Source organism: Silurus meridionalis, chromosome 11 (genome assembly GCF_014805685.1).
Source record: "Silurus meridionalis isolate SWU-2019-XX chromosome 11, ASM1480568v1, whole genome shotgun sequence".
NCBI classification, from domain to species: Eukaryota; Metazoa; Chordata; class Actinopteri; order Siluriformes; family Siluridae; genus Silurus; species Silurus meridionalis.
The window spans coordinates 7,406,524-7,426,256 of NC_060894.1; the positions used below are offsets into that span (position 1 = coordinate 7,406,524).

Consider the following 19,733-nt stretch of genomic DNA (forward strand, 5'->3'; position numbering starts at 1 on the left):
CCAATTATGAATTGAATATGGCCACATAATTGTATAGGATGTCTTTGGATGCTGTAGCATTAAATATTTCCTTCGCTTGAATTAGGACACCCAAACCTGTTCCAACATGACAATGCCCCTGTGCACAAAGCCAGCTTTATGAAGATATGCTTTACATAGGTTACAGTGAAAGCTCTTGAGAAGCCTGCTATAGAGCTCTGACCTCAACCAACCTTTGGTTTGAATTGGAATGCTGACTGCACCCCAGGCCTCCTCATCTCACCTACATAAGATCATTATTATTAATGATCATTATTATTATTATTATTATTATTATTATTATTATTATTATTATTAATAATAACATTAATAACAACTAAGGAGTTACTACATCTAACATTAATGTCTGGAGTGTAGCACACACACACATTAAATACATTACAGTGTACACTGTCCTCAGCATGAAGCAATCTGTGCATCCTAATAACTCTAAATTATTCCTCTGCATTGCTATGCTTTGATGGCCAATAGATTTATTGTCATGCTGTTATGAATGCGAGCACAACAGTCCTGTCCAAACATATACGTTTTCATCTAAATTAGAGCTGATGAATGGGACGTAGGAGCGTTTCGAGATATTTAGGAGCACAATTTCATCTTTCCCTGATGAAAGTGAATTTGGGGCTGTAATCCTCTCTAAATATTCATTGCCATCCGCTCTGGCGGAACGTGACAAATGAGTTATGTATGCACGTATATTTGTTTCTGTGATATACTGTATTATTCAGCTCGCACCGTATTATCCTTCTTTCTATATATAATATCAGAAATCTGTTGCCAGATATTTATTTTCAACTCAGTTAACTTTGTGTTTCTTTTATTTCAGTGCATATAGTGACCTACACAGTAAAATCATGTAAATCACAAGTCTGCTGATATACAGTCAGGTTTGTAAGTAATTGGACATCGACACAATGTTTCCCATTATGTCTCCAGCGCAATGGATCTGAAATGACTCAAGGGTGGTATAAAGTTTTACCCTAAATTTAAACAAAGATCTCACATTACTTGCTTTGGAATTGCAGACATTTTTAATGCAAGCTTATATAATCATAAATATAAGGATTCTTTTCATGCAAATCCTTTGCAGTTAATTGCTTGAAATGTGGAAAACACGGACCTCACCACTTGCTTCTTCTCTTCAGATGTATAGTGCATTTGGGGATGAGGTCAGGTGACTCTGCCATTAAAAAACATTTAGCAGTTTTTAACATCTTACATCAAATGAAGACAAACATGAGACGCTCATGCACATAAACAGGCAGATCTCTTAGCAATTTTTTGTTGTACTGAAAAATTAATCGTTATGTCACCAATGGCATTATAATCTTATTGTGTTAAATGATATTTATGACTCTCACTAGAGGCCATGATTAAATATGAATAGCTTTTCCCCATATATCGTCCTCAGACAAGTGAGATGATTTTAATGTAAATGAAGTGTTTAGTGCTAATCAGAAGTAAGCACCATAACAAATGCAGGCGCACAAACTGAACACGTGGCACATAAAAGCATAAAAGTCAAGCTGTTGTGTGCGTTTTCTCACAACAATGTACCTGGGTAAATGATATATACCTCAGTATTGCTGGGGCCATTTATTGGAGAAGAGGCTCTTTGACAGACAGCAGGGATGCAGCAAAGCCAGAGGCAGAGACAGAAAGGCAAACCAAGTGTGAGAGAAAGAAAAAGTCTTCCTTCAGAAGCTCTTAACAACATAATATAGAGGAACAGACCAAACGTAAATAAGATAAAGGATTCTAATTGTTTACTGCACATCCATCGGTTATTTCTGCCTGCAACATAATGAATTTATTTGGTTCTAGTTTTTGATATTTCTAAATTAATTTGTTTTTACGCTAATGAAAATACCTCTTTATTATAATTCAACAATTCATTTGGATTTTTTTTTTCCTTTGTTTCTTACTGAGGATAATTGTGTGTGTGTGTGTGTGTGTGTGTGTGTGTGTGTGTGTGTGTGTGTGTGTGTGTGTGTGTGTGTATGTGTGTGTGTGGGCCCTGAACGTTATTTAACTTCACCTACATTACTGAAGTTCAAAATCGGTCTCAACAAGAGATGTTTAAACAACTTGTATATCAAATCTGCTTCTGAAAATTGCATTTTTTTGTATCTGCCTGCAATATTTTCCAACGAAATTAGTTGATCACTTTTCCAAAAATAACAACTGAGCGGACTGATTTTAAACTCAGGATGAGGGAGTGAATTGTAAATATGTCTTGCATTATTGTAATTTGTTGTTAATTATTGTGATCTGTTTTTCTACCTGTCAGCTTTTTACCTAAACACTGAAACGTATGAAAAAAAATAATAAACTCTTGTTACAGTGTTTTTTTGCTGTTTCATCGAGATGCCTTGTGGACCCTGGCAAGCAAAAAGAAAAAGAAGTGCACCTCCTATATATATATATATATATATATATACAGTACAGACCAAAAGTTTATATATATTATATATACAGTACAGACCAAAAGTTTGGACACACCTGCTCATTCAAAGAGTTTTCTTTATTTTCATGACTATGAAAATTGTAGAGTCACACTAAAGGCATCAAAACTATGAATTAACACATGTGGAATTATATACATAACAAAAAAGTGAACTGAAAATATGTCATATTGTAGGTTCATTAAAGTAGCCATCAAGAGAATGCCAAGAGTGTGCAAAGTAGTAATCTAAGCAAAAGGTTGTTCAGAACACATTATCTATTCATGCACTTGTCATGCACTTGTATTGGGTTAAATCTTTAGAAAAAGTGAGTGAATGCAATAATTGTGAATTGCATGTCTGCATTATGAATGGGTTATACTCAATATGCTTCTCCAATAAATGTGGGCTTTCTTAAACTTGAGAGCTTCAATATCTGACTGGATGCATAACAATAAAAACCAAGTCCCATCACCTGTAAAGGCCACAGAAAAAAAAAAAAGACAAGCACTGTTCCAATGTAACTGCATGTCTTAATAACAAACATCAGTATATATAGAGTCTAATTAATGGTGAGTGCCTTTGCCTTATTAATGATGCAATCAAGATTTGATCCATAATCTGTTACATAATTGAAAACATTTACTGCTAACCCCCCTGCATGGTGATGCAGTGTTCTGCCAGCGGCCTGAGTGTTGATGTGTGAGACTGTTGCCTGGATGATGACCCTCCTGCTGTGTGTTGAAGGCAGTAGAAGGCGACTAATGGCAGAGCTGAGCACAGTGGGGGTTCCATATCTCACCAGGAACAGGGTAATTTGTCACTTCTACACATCCACAAGAGCAGCAGGAAGAACAGCTCCCCCTGACCAATTTTCTTGAAATTCTGCTATACTTCAGACAAGGAATGGGGACATCAAGGACATCATGAATATAGGCAAAAAAATAAATCATTGCTCTTCCTATTATTATGGATATATCGTATAGGCTCTATAACGCATTTAAAGTGTTCATTCTTTTGTTCATTCATCACCAGTAACTGTGTGGTCAGGGTTAATTTAGGATACTAGTCTAAAATAAATATTGTTTATATTTTAAAAATATGAAATAGAACTAAATACATTCATTAGAAAATATTATAAAATTGGAGGTACAAACAAAAATAATAACCCATTCTTATTTAGAACATTTCTAAAAGTGGAGTGATGTAGCTGAGGCTGAGGAACACACAATCTTGACATTTTCAGAATTTCTGATGGCATCGCTATAGCAATCTTATTTAATTTTTAATTCTTTAGGTTTAGGCCACACCCACTCCTGGTTTATAACCAAATATAGACACAGATCTGGCTATCTGGTGCACTAAAGTGATCAAGATATTTGTTGCTCCAAATATCTTGATACTGATCAAGATATATGGAGCAACAAATGCGATCAAAGTTACATTAGAAAACCCAAAAGAACATTGGAGTGGCCGCTTTACATCAAGTGCAGTGGTGGACAGTCACAAAGTAAATGCAATTCGTTACTGCACTTAAGTAGTTTTTTTTGCTTATCTGTACTTTCATAACCTTGTGCTCCAGAACATCTGATCACATGCACATTATCAACTTGTGCTGTTAATATCATGAACAGCAGCTACGCTAATTTCTCTACACTGCTTCTCTTTCTCTCCCCATCTCGAGGCATCCTGAGGTTTGGCCAGCTCCAGTCATGTCCCACCTCATGAAGATTATAGACCTTTGAAGAAGTAGATGCCGAACTCGCAAACATCCCGAACCATCTAGGGACGTACCAGTGCTAATTGATCCCACTACATGTGTGGAGTTTTGACATTGGACCTCCTGGAGTGTTTAAAAGCTCTGGCATGGAGAAGCTGATGCTGGATCTGTGATGATTACAAATGTTGAGCTCAGTAGCTCCTAGTTTTATAACATTTTTAAAACATTACTTAAAATCTCAGTGCTCATGTTAGTTCTCAGTTGTCATGTTAGTTGTCACCCAAATGATGATGGGTTCCCCTTTTGAGTCTGGTTCCTCTCAAGGTTTCTTCCTCATAACATCTAAGGGAGTTTTTCCTTGCCACAGTCACCATGGCTGTTTATCAGAGATAAATGCACACCATTCACCTTGACTGCTGATTTCTGTAAAGCTGCTTTGAGACAATGTCTGTTGTGAAAAGCGCTATAGAAATAACCTTGACTTGACTTTACTCAAGTGTTTTCATTTGGGGAGTCTTTAACTCTCACTTCACTACATTTCAAAGTCAAATATTTAACTTTTTCCTCAACTACATTTTGTGAAATCAGTCGTTCGTTTATATTTGAGTGAATAAAAACGTAACTGGTCAAGCATGCAGCAAGCCACCAATCAGGGTACAGCGCACGCTCTGTTTTAAACTTATTTTAATTGCCACTTGTCAGCTCCAGATTTAGGCGACATGGGCAGCAGCTCAGCTTATCAAAATAAGTTTGTGGCAACACACAAAAAAAATTGTATTTTTTTTCCCACTCATTTGAATGGTTTTCACGGTGAATGTACCTGGTCGGGACTCAGAGTGTGCACTCACCACCCGGAGAAGTTCCTTCACTCATCCACTCAGAAAGGAGAGGCGACTGGGGTGACATCACAACAGTAAGGAGCGCTGAATTAAATAAAAAATTATGGATGACAAAAAAGGTCCAAACTCTCAGGAGCCCATTTCTGAAAAAAACAGGAAAAAACTATGAAGGAAACATGCAAAAGATAAAGGGTTGTATGCAGCTCTATCACTTATCTAACTTATTAGTATAAGCTAATGTATCTAATGAAATAGGTTAAAAACTGTTTCTGCTTCCTGCTATGCTTTTACTCATAGAGCAACAATATTTAATTTAGCTGCATAACATTATAATTTATAGTATGTAGTTTATTATAATGTGTGTAGCAACAAAACAATTCCAGCCTACTGTAACTAGTCTAGTTTGATTGTAGTTAAACAGCACTGATTGATTTAGTTGCCTTTAATTGGGGGATGTCATAAAGGTTTTCTGTGATTGGACTGAAAAGGTCCTAAACTGAGGTCAGTAAGGGGGGAATCTCCTCTGCATCTTAAAAAGCCCATTGAAAAGACATATATATTATAAGGCTATAGATGTTGTATAAATCTTATGGCTACAATAGCCAAGGAGTTTGATGATTTTTGGTTCTGAGTTTGATAAATTGTGCACAATGACATGTGCATTTAATAGTGCAATAAATGCATTTAGATTGATATTTTACATGAAAGCGACTTCTCAGAAATGTCTCCTAATTTGTGGACTGCTCTGAGAATATGTTCTTACTCATCCAGTGAGCTTCTTAAAGCTGAAACTAATCAATGGGGGAGACGTTGGGTCATGGCGTAGTTCACCCAGGGCGGCATTCAAGCTAGAAACACCATTGCCGGTTGGTGGTATCTACTTATCACGAACATCCAGTTTAGCATCAGTTCAACAGCAAGCAGAACATTTCGTGAGGAATAAATGATGGAGGAAACTCCTGATTCTAACTTGACACAGCACCCGTGGCTTTATTTGCGAGATTCTTTAAAAGTCGTTGAAAAGGAGGTTTTGGGCTCATGATAATTTATTAGATATCAATCAGTGTTTGACTAATAATATCATACTATTTATAGATTATTGTGCAGAGAGTAACATTAGAGTCTTTTATTCATAAATTGAGTTGATTAAGCAAAGAGACTTGTAATAAAAATGATAATGAGACATTATAGCCATAATAAACCATAGTACTTGTATACTAAAGTATATTTACGCAAATACTTTAATACTTTTACTCAAGTGAATGTTTAAAGGGAGCTTTTACTGGAGTAAAAATTTACTTACTGTATCTCTACTTTTACTTATGTGCATGCCCACCACTGTTCAGTGGATTGTATTTTATTTTCAGGCACTGTATTGATGATGATTATCAGCAGAGCTGTGGCGGAAATAAATTAGAGAAACTCACTGACTCACACAAACCTTTAACGCTCACACAGTGAACACCACATAAAGAAACACTTTGGCAAAGAATAAAGTTGAAACATTTACACTCTCAAAATTCTTAGTAGCATTGTAGTCTCTATCAAAACACACCCTCCTTCTACTACGCAAGGGGTCATGGACTAAGAATGCAATAAGTTAGAGCATACTGTATGAAAGGGGAGACACTACAAAGATGATGTTAAGCAAGGCTATTTGTGAGCTAAACACAATGTTCTGCTTGAACTAAATGATCATTTTCTAAAGAGACAAAGCAGTGACTGTGTATTTATAAAATTGGTTACAAAGAGAAACTATTATTTTATCCTTTTGTGGCAAACTTCATGAAGCGACGCTCGGTGAACAGGGAATGATAACAAGCTGTGCTATGGTAAGAAGTGGCTAAAATGGCTGCCTCCATAACAATACAGCTTTTAGCTACATAATGTAATTTCTTTTAATTACAGATCAAATAGTGAGTTGCTGTGTCCTGGACTGGTGAAAATACAGATGTGGTTTGTGACAAATGTTTACAGAAAAATATGTATGTTAATTCTAGTTAGATTAGCCTTTTGACTCTGGTGGAAAACTGAAGAAGCAAACATTACGGCTGGCTTACAAGAATTGTGTGGAAGATGATGAGATTTGGTTTTAAACCAAACTATTCTTGGAGCCATTTGAGAAAGATAAACTGAACCCACTGCTTTTAAAAGAACAGATCAAGGAGCCTAGAGGATACTGAGCCTAAAAATGTGTTGGGTAGGTGATTTAAGATTCTGTCATGTGATAACATGACATAAAGTTGGTTAAAGCAGAGTTGCTTTTCCTTGATTTGTATAAGATAAAAACTGCTCAGTTTCATCCATTTGCCATTCTTTCATTCAGGGTATTGGGTTTATGATGCTATTATTTAGTTAAATGCACTTTTCTCAGCTCTGAATGGTGTACAGTGCCTGAGACTCCTCACTGCAGTGTGATATCACCACCTGGTGGTTTAAAATGAGAGAAAGGACAAAATATGGGGTTCAAACGGAGGTCGAATGTTTCCCACCCACATCCGAGTGATGTAGAAAGCTGGGGTCAGAGAACAGGGTCAGTGATGTTACAGCACCCCTGGAGCACAGAGGGTTAAGGGCCTTGCTCAAGGGTCCCAAAAGTGGCAGTTTGGTGATACCAGGGCTTGAACCCTTGACCTTCTGATCAGTAACCCAGGGCCTTAACCACTAACCACTTAACCACCACCTTATCGCCCTAACTCTTTTGAGTTTTTGTAAATCAGCACTTACAGGTTGCATTAAGTATATGGGGCTACATATCAGGTTTCTGAATAGTCCACTTAGTTTATAGTTAACACTTAATGAATTTCTTTGTTTATATAACATACGTTTGAGGGGTTTCTTGACATTCCATTACCACATCCTTTCATGCTTGCATGAACAAAACTTTTTGCAAGGATTAATCAGAACCCTTTTCATTATAAATGCTGTTTATTTCACACCTTGTCAATGACTCAGCACTGTGTTACTTTTTCCTTTGACTGCATTCGGTATGAGAAATCGTTTTCATTGCTGTGCACTGATTTATGTGTGACTGAGAGACCCTCTGAATGCACTGCCTACAGAATCCCTCCCCAGGTTAGACATTACAGCATAAATGTCTATTCAATTGTTGTTCAGTTTGTCTACTGGCTTGTAGAGGTACCATTGCACGTCTACAAACCTACTTGAGAAGTGTTAAAGCGACCCAATTTGCTTTCTTTAATAAATGTTCAAATCATTCAATAGATTTTGTGGTAAAAAATCAAGGAACAGCTTAAAATTTTACAATCAAAATGTGGAGATATAATTTCATAAATGTACTTACAAAAAAAGCTAAAAATAAATCGCACTGATTTTAGATTCCGCTGAAAAATGAGACGCACATGAGAAAACAGCTGAAGTTAACTAACTTTATTTCTAATTTCTTAAATGTTACCTAGCTTAGGACTCATTTTCTCTCACATCATTTTGTTCGAAAGTTTAATTTTATTAGAAAGTTTTACTCTTTAATGCTGTCTGAGCCCAGAAATGACTAGTACCTGTTAAATATAATAGGTCATCATATGGTTAGAATAAAGTGGAAACAGGACAAGTGGAAAGTATACATATTTTTTTTATTCATTGTGTAAAAGTAAAGTATGAAAGATTATTACTCATAATCTTACACACAGTGCTCATGTTTGTTCTCTCTTCAGTGTTCTGTATTGTTTAAAGATTTATAATCACAGTCTTGATGTCACCCAAATGAGGATTGGTTCCACTTTTAAATCTGGTTCCTCTCAATGTTTCTTCCTCATAACATCTACGGGAGTTTTTACTTGCCACAGTCGCCATGGCTGTTTATCAGGGATAAATGCACAACATTTACCTTAACTGTTAAATTCTGTAAAGCTGCTTTGAGACAATGTCTGTTGTGAAAAGCGCTATAGAAATAAACTTGACTTGACTTGACTTGACTATGAATATTTTAAAAACCAGACATCTGTATCACAATAGTGAGTAAACTGGGACTGTGAAGTGTAAATCATGCTTTTTCATGGAGGGGAAAGCATTTTTTCAGGTATCTGAACTTTGTCCTGTACTGATGATCTAAACATGATCTAACATATAGATTGATTGATCAGGAGAGAAGAAATCCATATTTCCACCTTATGAGAATCATTAGGATGGTTGTGAAATTTCTCCCGACATTTGTAAAAATTTAATTGTGAATGAACTGGGTTAGCAAAATGAGTCATTGTTCACCGTTTTGGTTCCCATGACACCCACTTTCTTACTTATATATCACCAGCTTTGGAGACGGAAGACGTAAGGGAGGCGTGTCAGACGGACAGAGTTGTGTGCCGTGGGGTTGATGTGTAAGCGTTATTCCTGACTCATGGCATAAGAAAGTCTAAATAACAACGATCGCAGTCTGATCCGCGTTCAACATCGTATATCTGTCAACATGCTGTTTGTGTGTTAGTATGTAGGCCGTGTTTTTGTTTTTCTCAGTCGCTCATATGCCACAGATGGTCGCTAAACATATTCATGTCTGCTAAATGTTTGTTTGTTAATAGGTGTAAAGTATTTTATAGCACGGAACAAGCGCTATGAAATGTGTTTATATGGTTGCCCTGGCTGTTTGCCAGCAGTGGGTAGGAAGAGAAGACATGTCGTCACCGTCATTTGTCACTCAGCACGCTTCAGTTGACTCAGTTACTTCCATGATTCACGGTAACCTCCGGAAAAAAGATAGCAATGAGAAAGAAGACAGTACCGCCTACACCTCAAATCATCGATTCCTCCCCTCACACCATATCCAATTTTTTTTTTTGTAAACAAATTTTCTTCTCAGCCGAGTTAAGTTAAGTTTGTAATCTAGCGAACTAATATTGATTTATTCATTTATACAGACTCTAAGCACTTTTGTAAGTCGCTTTGGATGAAAGCGTCTGCCTAATGGCGTAAATGTAAATTAAATATCGTCTCTGGCTCCATGTGAGCGTCGAAGTGGTGTTTTTTCAGAACGTTCCGAACGCTGGTCTGCAGCGGATTGTGTTGTATGGCACAGCTGGAGGCTACAAGAGAGGGGTTTTCTCAGGCAGCCAGAGATTTTTCTGCTTCCTTCCTGAGAGTTCATAAATCTGTCTGTCTGCAAATACTAACAGTCTGACATTAACGTTGTTTGCTTTCATTAACACGCACAGTGAGGAAGTCCCCCAGCAGACTCAACAAAAACTAATGCAGGACGGAATATTGTTCTCTTTGGATCCTTCTTTTATCCCACTTGAATAAAACATATTTGCGTGAACAGATAAGAGAATGCATGCAGAAGCATAATAGAAGAATAAAAATGAGATTGAATTTGCATTGAGTGGAATTTGAATTGCGGAAGTGCATTGAACAGTCTGGAGAAATTTGTTAAAGGCAGCCAATTCTTATTCTCAGTTTTCTTATAGTCTCTATAAATTGCTTAAAACAACAAAGAATGAGTTTAGGCCATTTAGTTATTTTGTATGTTTTTATTAAAAAGCATTCATCAATATATTTACAATAACACTTCTTCCTTTTCATACAATCAGTAAAACACTTTATTTACCTCCACAGTGAGGTTTTCGAGCTTGTAAGCTTAGCATGTGAAATACTGGAACATAATTTACACATTCATTCATGAAGCATTGGCTTTATATTTGAAATATTGTTCACCTAACTGTCCAGTGTCAAAGATTCAGATTGGGTTATGGCTTTGAGATTGCACCTACAGAGTGTCCTCATATTATTTTATCACAGTTCCCTCTGAAAATGTGTCATAGCATTGGATAGCAGTGTTGAGGACCTGTCTCCTGAAGATAGCTCATGTGCCATGAGAAAGGTAGAGTCTGAGATGCCTCACTGTGCCCATCGACATAGCTCTGAGAACAGGATCCCCAAACCCCAGCTTGGTAGCCCAAGCTGTCACCCAGTCGTCCATGCCGCGTAGGACTGACATTATCACCAGAGAGACTGGTACAGGATCCACCAGTTGGATAAATCTGGACATTAGAAGAGTAACAGGAATAGTGTGGCGATCTTGGACAGGTTGAACCCACGTGTCTCAAATGGTCCATGTAAACTTGTTGTTCTGAAGGCAGTCTGTGCACCTGAATCTGGTGTGCCAGTGGTTGTTCCCAGGACACATACCCTTGGGGCTCTAGGTGGGGTGGGGACACTTGTCCAGGTTGTCTGTGGCATTCCTGGTGGTTGCAGGTTTTGTTGGCTCCATTGGGTGGGTTGGAGCTAAGAAACACAGATAACGATGAGATGCGGTTGATGGCACGCTGCAACGTGGCTATCTTGGAAAGCCGTTTGCCACTAAGATCATGATTGAGTGCCACACGCAGAGCATTAAAGGCTTGGTTGTAATCCAGAATTCTCTTTCTCTCCCGCACATTGGCTGCCACCCTACGGGCCTTGGAGCGCACCGGTCTGCCGCGTTTCTTCGGCCGACCCTCCTCTGCTTCACTGAGGGTGCTGCCAGGACTTGCACTATCAGTGTAGGAACTTTTACGACTGCTGTCAGTGGCATCATCATCTACCTGAGCCTCCAGTCTTAGTTCCAGCTCCTCCTCTGAGAACTCGGAGCCGGTGAAGCTGCTTCGACTCGTCATTGCTGGGACTTCTAGATGTGGCTCGGTTCTCCAGTTCGGTACTCCTCAGTGGAGTTCAGTATCGAAGTTTCAGCTTTGTCGTGCAGTCCGGAGCCTCTTTTGACTGGCGCCACCAGACACTGTATGATTACCCTTTGCTTCCTCCCAACAGGTACGGCTGCTTTTTAAAGCACCTTCTCCTACAGTCACATGGTACAGTCACCCATGAGGAATGGCGCGCTGTGTTTACGAGTGCCCTCCAGGCAAATGCATCAGTTTGCTGAAAAGACACACCTTCCTCTAAAACTCACGTTTTATCTTAACATTGTTTTTTTTTTTTTTTCAATCTTTCAGTGAAAGGCTTTGACATACACCATCAACAGGATGTTTAAAAATTTGTTACAAATTTCCAAATTCTTTAGTATTACATGCATCAAAATAACACCAGCAACTGTTATAAAGAGATTATGAAATGTCAGCACACTCAAACCTGGCAGTTAAATATTGGATGAAAAATATTTAGCATTTTTAAATTGTGGTAAATATTAATCATCAACTCCACCAACTCCATCTAAATTTGTCTGTGACCCATCATGACAAATTGTGTATTTATCAAATAACCAGTATTTTGTATATTTCCTCTCACACTGTGTGAAAGGAGGAGGAAAATGGTTAGGACCCATTATTTGGACTTTTCCACAGATGCAATTTGGAGTCTCCAGAGTGGCGATCCTTGCTCTTCTGGTGCAGGGCTTCATGCACTGTATAATTTGTGTGTCTTTGTAAGGTTACTATAAATCAAGTCCCTACAGCACCTGAGGACAAACATAGATAAGGACCTGGACTTCAAAGCTAAGGGAAAGAGGGCAAATATTTTACAATTATAACATGTAATAGCTGTTAGCTTCAGCAACCCAGCATTTTACTTCATGGTTTGTGTAATTTCCTTTAAAAAAAAAAGATGCTTGTCAAAACAAGCAAAATTCTTCTCATTTCGGTAGTCAAAAGTCAGAAAAGATGGTCTTTTGATGTGGAATATTTTGTTTTCTTTTCTTTTTTATTGCGTCTACCAGTGCCATGTTGAATTATGTTTTCATCATCTCTGAGGTATGTTTTTTCACCTGAGCAAACTACAGATCATTTTTCTCATCAGTTGTGTGGGCCAGACCAATACTTAGTACTAGGACGGGCCATGGCCATTGCCTTAACACCGAACAAGAGGTCATGCCTGAACATGGTTTTCTTCCTTTTCTCTTCTTTTATGGTGGCTGCTGCGGCTGAGTGACGCCAGCCGTTAAAGTGCTAATGATGTGAACTTTTCAGGTCTTTGCAGTTAAACACATTGTTACTTAGCAGTAGCCCCCATTAAGGGTTTTGTGTAAAGGACTGAGAGCAATTTTTATTTTTGGGGTGATCTGTAAAATTAATGTTCATGCTAGCTGCATGTGAAAAGGAATATGACTATGGAGATGCAAAGGACAACGCACTCTTAATGGGATGCATACATGTCTGTGTTGATTGAGTACATTTATTTATAAGACTATTTCAACTTCCTGAGGCTTTTCCCATTTCAGACAACATATCACTTTGCTAGCCGAGTATATTAGATGCTGTAATTGACTTCCATAAATGTTAAATAAAGATCTCCTTACAGAAAACTCACATATGATTACATCACAATACACTATTCTACTATTCTAATACTATAGAAATTAAAGTTGGATATATTTTAGAGTAGTCAATGAGTTTCTATACAATTAGATTTCAGCTATCACATTACATGTTGCCAGGGTCAAATAAATCTGATGCAAGGCCAATACTGTTAGCATTGTGGTCTTATACTAGCATACATTCTATGTTGCTTAAATCAGAATGCAACTTAGCCACTCCAAAACCTCCTAGGAGGCATCCGATCGCATCAGTTCTTTGATTTAATAGAGAGAGAGAGTGCTAGTCAGAACAATCAAAATGCATCTGTATCAAACTTTACAAGCTCAGTTATATTTGTGTGGATTTAATAGTTGTTTTTTCATTCCACAATGACTGGTAGAGTGGAAGACATGGATTTGGTTGCAGATATACTTACAACAATATTTACATGATGGACTTCTCAAGAAAAGCTGTGAGGAAAGCTGTGAGGATTTTCATGAGGAAATAATAATTCTAAATAGTTGTTAAGCTTTTTCTATGAACCATTTATACATTTGTGTTTTCTTTTCTGTAGAATTTGCACAAAAACACACAATTTCCCAAAATTTCATACCACCATAATGCATGGGGAAAAAATGCAAAATGCACGGAGAGACGGGGGTTATTACATAAGGTTAATATTGATGCTTGTGCAAGACATTTCTGTATAATATTGATAGTTTTTATATCTCTAGCTGCATAATGGTGGTATTAAGTGGTGGATTGACTCACTACTGAAAGCATATGTGCGAAATTCAAGGCCTACCGGTGGCTGATATTATTGAGCTATTAATATATTAAAAAAAGGACAGAATATAAAACTGCGGTAATGAATAAATCAATACCTGTGAGCCATGAGAATAGCAATTTCTAGAGGGTTGTGGTATAAAGGGGGATGATGTAAAAATATTTGATAAAAATATAGACTCAGAAGGGGGTTTAACACTTGTATTGTGAAACTGCAACCACAAATTCCAAAAAAGCTGGGACAATATTTCTCTCGCAAAACTTCAAAAACTGGTCTCCTCAGTTTCCAGTTGTTAAAAGAAGGGTGACGCTACACAGTGGTAAACATAGCCCTGTCCCAACTTTTATGAGTTGTGCTGTGGTTATTCAAAATCCAATTTAATCCTTAAAATGGTAAATTTCCTCAGTTTAAGCACTTGATATGTGTTCAATGTTCTATTGTGAATAAAATATGTAAATTTGTAAATCATTGCATTCTGTTTTTTTTTTTTTACAGTGTCCCAACTTTTTGGAACCTTTGGAACTTTGGGTTTGCAGTATTGTTTTCTGCACCATAGTCATTTTGAATGGTGCTCTCAGTTTCATGACACTTTTACTGTCTGAACATAATGTGACACATCACCACCTAATTTTGGTGTCATTTTGGGCAATTCATGCATTGCCTTTATCATGTAGCCCATGCTTAATTTGCCCATGCCAGGTGTGCAAAATCACAAGTATCTTGTGTTTTATATCGGCAATGTTTCATAAAGACAGATATGGAAATGCTGTGCTTTAAAAATGAGTAAAAAGTCAAAAGCAGCCGACAGCAACAACGCTACAGTGCTTAAACATGCATTCATTGCCATTGATTGTTGTTTCAGAAGCCTTTCGGCATCATGTTATTTATAATACTGAAGATCGTTTGGAATGAATTGGCGTCCCAAGCACTGAGTTGTCTCACCAAAGCAGAGACCATCCCCCTGGCCCAGCCGAAGATTTATAATTGGCCTATGTCAGATTTTATTGCCTCCTATTGAGAGCACGAAATCTGTGCCTCAGACCGTCTAAGCCCGTTGCTTCTGACAGATGACAAGACACCAGTAATTATCAGCCGCCAAGAATAAATCAGGGCCTTTACTGAGCGTCCTGCGACGCCCTTGAAGGAATAACCATTTTCATGACAAGGAGAACCTGTCCAACGACACTTTCCTGAGATTTGTAAATCTCTAGCTCAGGCCCACATAATGAGCGGTTGTTACTTGCGTGTTATTAGAGGTCTGTGGCCAACATTATAGATATGCATTTCCCAAGGGGTAGTTAGAGTAATGAGTAAGTAGAGTCCGGTTGCTAACCTTGGCTTTTGCAGAGGTATGTTAATGTATGTTTTCAGCTTTCCGAGTGGAATTTTCACACCTCAATAAAACATATCCTCCTGCCAAGGACAGATTGCCTTAGGTATTTTTTCAGATTAAAAAAAAACTGAACAGTGAGGTAATTTCAGTGTGATCAGCAATTGACTCATGTGTATGGATTTAACAGCTTAAGCTTAATAAAGAAAACATTACATTTTCCCACAATTACACAGATTTGGTTTGGATTCAGTAGCGATGGGATATCATAGATTTTCTGACACAACATACTGTCATAGTGTAATATTGTCACATACACACACACACCTGCCACATTACATACTGGTTTAATAGAACCACCCAGTCTGAGTCAGTAGACACAACATTCTCTCACTCTCTCTAGTCAAAGGAAAAAAAAAAGAGAGTGATGAGCAACACTGATGGATGAGTCAACCCTGTTCACACTGGGGGGCCAATTACTGTACAATCACTGAAAATGACTGCAACTACTGATATTAGTTGACTTTTTCACAAGGATGAACACTTTGTTACATCTTTAATTAAAGTGAGACCAAGCGCTCAAAAAATTTCGATTAATTTCTTATAACAGTAGCTGACAGACAAATCACAGGTTCTATCTGATGTGTTATTATTTCTGCAGAAGCAACTTATCAAGGACTTGCATAATGGATGTGTCACATAAGTGCTGCTATATAACAAAAATAACGTTATATAGATTATAATGTACTGTTCATATATTTATATCTTCGCAAGGATTTCTCCAGTGTCAAAATCTTGTACAATGCAAAACAAGGCGCTGGTGCAGATGTCCCACAAAATGTGTCGTTAATAAATACAGTTATAGTCACTGGCATATTAGTGCAGTATAGGATGAATAAAAAAAATGCAGGACATCCTATTATGTGAAGGTAATCAACTCATGGTTGGCTAAAGTTTGAAAACTGTTAATTTTGGGGTACTACATATCTAAGTTGTCAATATTTATTTCTCTCTGTGTCTCTTGTTTGTCACTTCTTTGTAAGGTACAGGAAATCAGCATTACATTACATTTTTGGAAAATACATGAAAACCCCTGTCTTTTTATATTTTTCATGTTTTTTTACTTCTGATATGATCACTTCTGACTTTATTGATTCTACTTAAAACTGAATTAATTTGAAATAAATACATCGCATGTATGCAGCTGTCGTATTGACATTCGCATTGCAAGTACATGCAGCGAAAAAATTAGGGTTGAAAAATGTACGCTTCAAAAATCCAATGAGGAGAGTAAATGCCTCATAAAATGTTAAATATACAAGCTAAAAGGCCTGAGGACTTCACATCAACAGAGTGCTATTAATGGTTGTTAAAATGTACCAACTGTCAATAGGAGCTCTGAAGGGCAACGTGAATACCAGCACCATTTCTGTTTACAGGTGTTTATCAGCATAATGACAGGGGCCTCAGAGAACATCTTCATCTATCAGACATTTCATCCAAAATGAAAATAAGTCTGTTGTTTTAGTGCATAATCATATGCACATATCATTTAGTGTATATATCTCTTTATTTTGTTACAGCATGTGGAGAATAAAGCTAAATTAACATTACGTGCACGTGATTATGTGGGAAATATTTGACCACGTCAAAAACGAGGCACAGCGCATTTCGTGGTGTTATGCCCTGATCTGAACTTGAGTAAAGGTATGTTATAACACATGAAACCACACACAAATTGAAAATGTTTGACAGAGCATTCACAGGGCATCTGGCTGTGTGTATTAAGCCTAAAGGTACATAAAAAAGAAATGTATACCACTGCACAATGCACTTTTATTCACTCATCCTTACTGGAGGATATGTAAACATATATACAGTGAATAAATATAAAGGCTATAGCAGTGTAAAGATGTGTGGACATTGTTGAAAAGTACAAGTACAGTAAATGGTTCTAAGGCTATGGCAGTCAAAATGTGCAAGCTGAATAAACAAGTGAATGTACATGAGTGTAGTGTTAGGGCTCATATTTAATCTAACCTACTTCAGGTTTACATACAAACGCAGATACAGACACAGATATTTGGAGCAACAAAACATAGTGACACTGTACCCAAATGTAAATGTTTCTGGTGAGAAAATAAGTACTGTTTATAAAAGAACGCGTACTACAATGCGAAAATGTTATTAAACATGCAAATCATTTGATTGATTGATTCAACTTTGAAATGCATGACTTTTCTTTACATGATATCACTACACAAAGCACAACTCAATCAATGCTGAGCCGACATATCGAGGAAAAACTAAATGTTAGGTTAGAAATGTCAATGTCAAAATACCCCAGTGATTTATGCCCTAGTGAGCTGCTTGCATGCTTGAAGTAGCTGTGAAAAATGTCATAACTTGTCCAACTCCTACTGTAGGAGGAATGTAAAGACTCATTACGTGTTGCTAAATAACTTCATTCAAACGATTCATTTAAGTCTGGGAGTATATATATATATATATATATATATATATATATATATATATATATATATATATATATATATATATGGATATTTATCAAAACCTACAGGTTTCTCAGAAATATATTTCTATCAAAGGCTCATATAATTATTGATATAATGAAGTTTTCCATAAGGAGACATTTAATGTAATGTTTTTATGGAAGTGTCTAAAGTGTCTGTTGTTCGTAATTGTAAAAAGGTATTTCTGAAGTTTTCTTAAGCACGTAGGAAGGTCTTTAGGAACAAAGGGGTGTGTGGTTTCTCAGCAACATGACAAGCTGCAATTTCTCTTCTTAATTTCAAGAGGGAAATAAAGTGTGGACTAATTACAACAGTACATTTGTACACTTCAATTCTAATTGTTTTTTCAAGCACCATAAAACTGTATTTTTACTCATTTTATACTGAATTTTTTATTCATGTAGTTCCAGTAAGCATAATGATAGGACATTTTGATCAGTGCTTTGTAACTATGCTACTGTTTTTGTTGAAAAGTATGATATTTGGGGATGTAGTGTCCTCTGGTGGTGCAGAAATTGAACAGACTCAGTCCATGTGCTGGAGGCAGAGTTGTACAGTATATGAACTGTCACACACCGGGACTAGGGCTTTTTCAATGTGTGTACATGTATGTGTATACCATTTATCTTCCTGGTAATCATCTGATTGTACTGCTGTCTGTGTTCTTCATTATAATGTATGTTTATTTATCCTAATGATCTGTCTGTCTGTCTGTCTGTCTGTCTGTCTGTCTGTCTATCTATCTATCTATCTATCTATCTATTTTTTTGTTTATGAATATGTATTAAATAACTCCAAATACTCTAGTCTCTTCATTTCATAGCTTTTCTCTCTCTTGCGCTATCCAATCAGATTTTAACCCTCACTTCACATGTTGTCAGGGTCAAAATCTGAAATGAGACCTTCAGAATAAACTGTAAAGGCACCTGTAGCGTAAAATACATGTCACTTGAAGCTGTTGCTTTAACCAATTAGATATCAAGTTGGTGACTCAAGGGCCACCTGGCAGGCGTCCAATAATTACATTTTCACGTCCTTTGATTGGATGTCAATCCAATGACAAGCTCACAATGACAAGCTCACAATCTGCATCTGTAGCAAACTGCACAATTCAAAATATATTTTTGAGGATTTAATATCTATTTGTTTGTTTTTTCCACAATGGCTGACAGAAGAGAGAAAACTGATTTGGTTGCAGATATATTTGCAAGGCCATTTTCAAGACAGACTTTTCTAAAAAAAAGTTCAAAGTTCACATTTTATTTGTTACATACACATACATATAAAGTACAACATGCAGTGAAATGCTTTTTATGACTGTCCAACATTTAAGCATGAAAAAAGGAATAGAATATAAAGATAAGAAATAAAAAAGATAAATTAAAAAAGTATAAACTATAGAAAAAATGAAACTATAGAAAATATATGTATATACATGAATCTAGATGAGGATGAATGCATATGGCAGATATTGACAGTACAAATTAAAGTGATTTAGTGTGATTTTCCTTAAAGTGTTCATGTGCCGTATCTTCTTCTTCAAGCTTCTCCCATTAGGGGTCGCCACAGCGGATTATCTGTCTCCATACTACTCTGTCCTCAACATCTGCTTTTTTCAAACCAACTACCTGCATGTCTTCTCTCACCACATCCATAAACCTCCTCCTTGGCCTCCCTCTTTTCTTTCTTCCTGGTGGCTCCATTTTTAGCATTCTTCTACCGATTTAACCCATGTCTGTCCTCTGCACATGTCCAAATTATCTCAATCTCGCCTCCCTCACCTTGTCTCCAAAACGTCCTACA

At 37.0% G+C, this 19,733-nt stretch overlaps 1 protein-coding gene across 1 annotated transcript; it reads right to left on the reverse strand.

Annotated features, from left to right (window-relative positions):
• Window positions 1-10,810: 10,810 nt before the first annotated feature.
• On the reverse strand, window positions 10,811-11,650 carry bhlha9 (basic helix-loop-helix family, member a9). The gene has a single exon (XM_046861434.1). The coding sequence runs from the start codon at window positions 11,648-11,650 to the stop codon at window positions 10,811-10,813; it is 840 nt and encodes a 279-aa protein (XP_046717390.1).
• Between the last annotated feature and the right edge of the window lie 8,083 nt (window positions 11,651-19,733).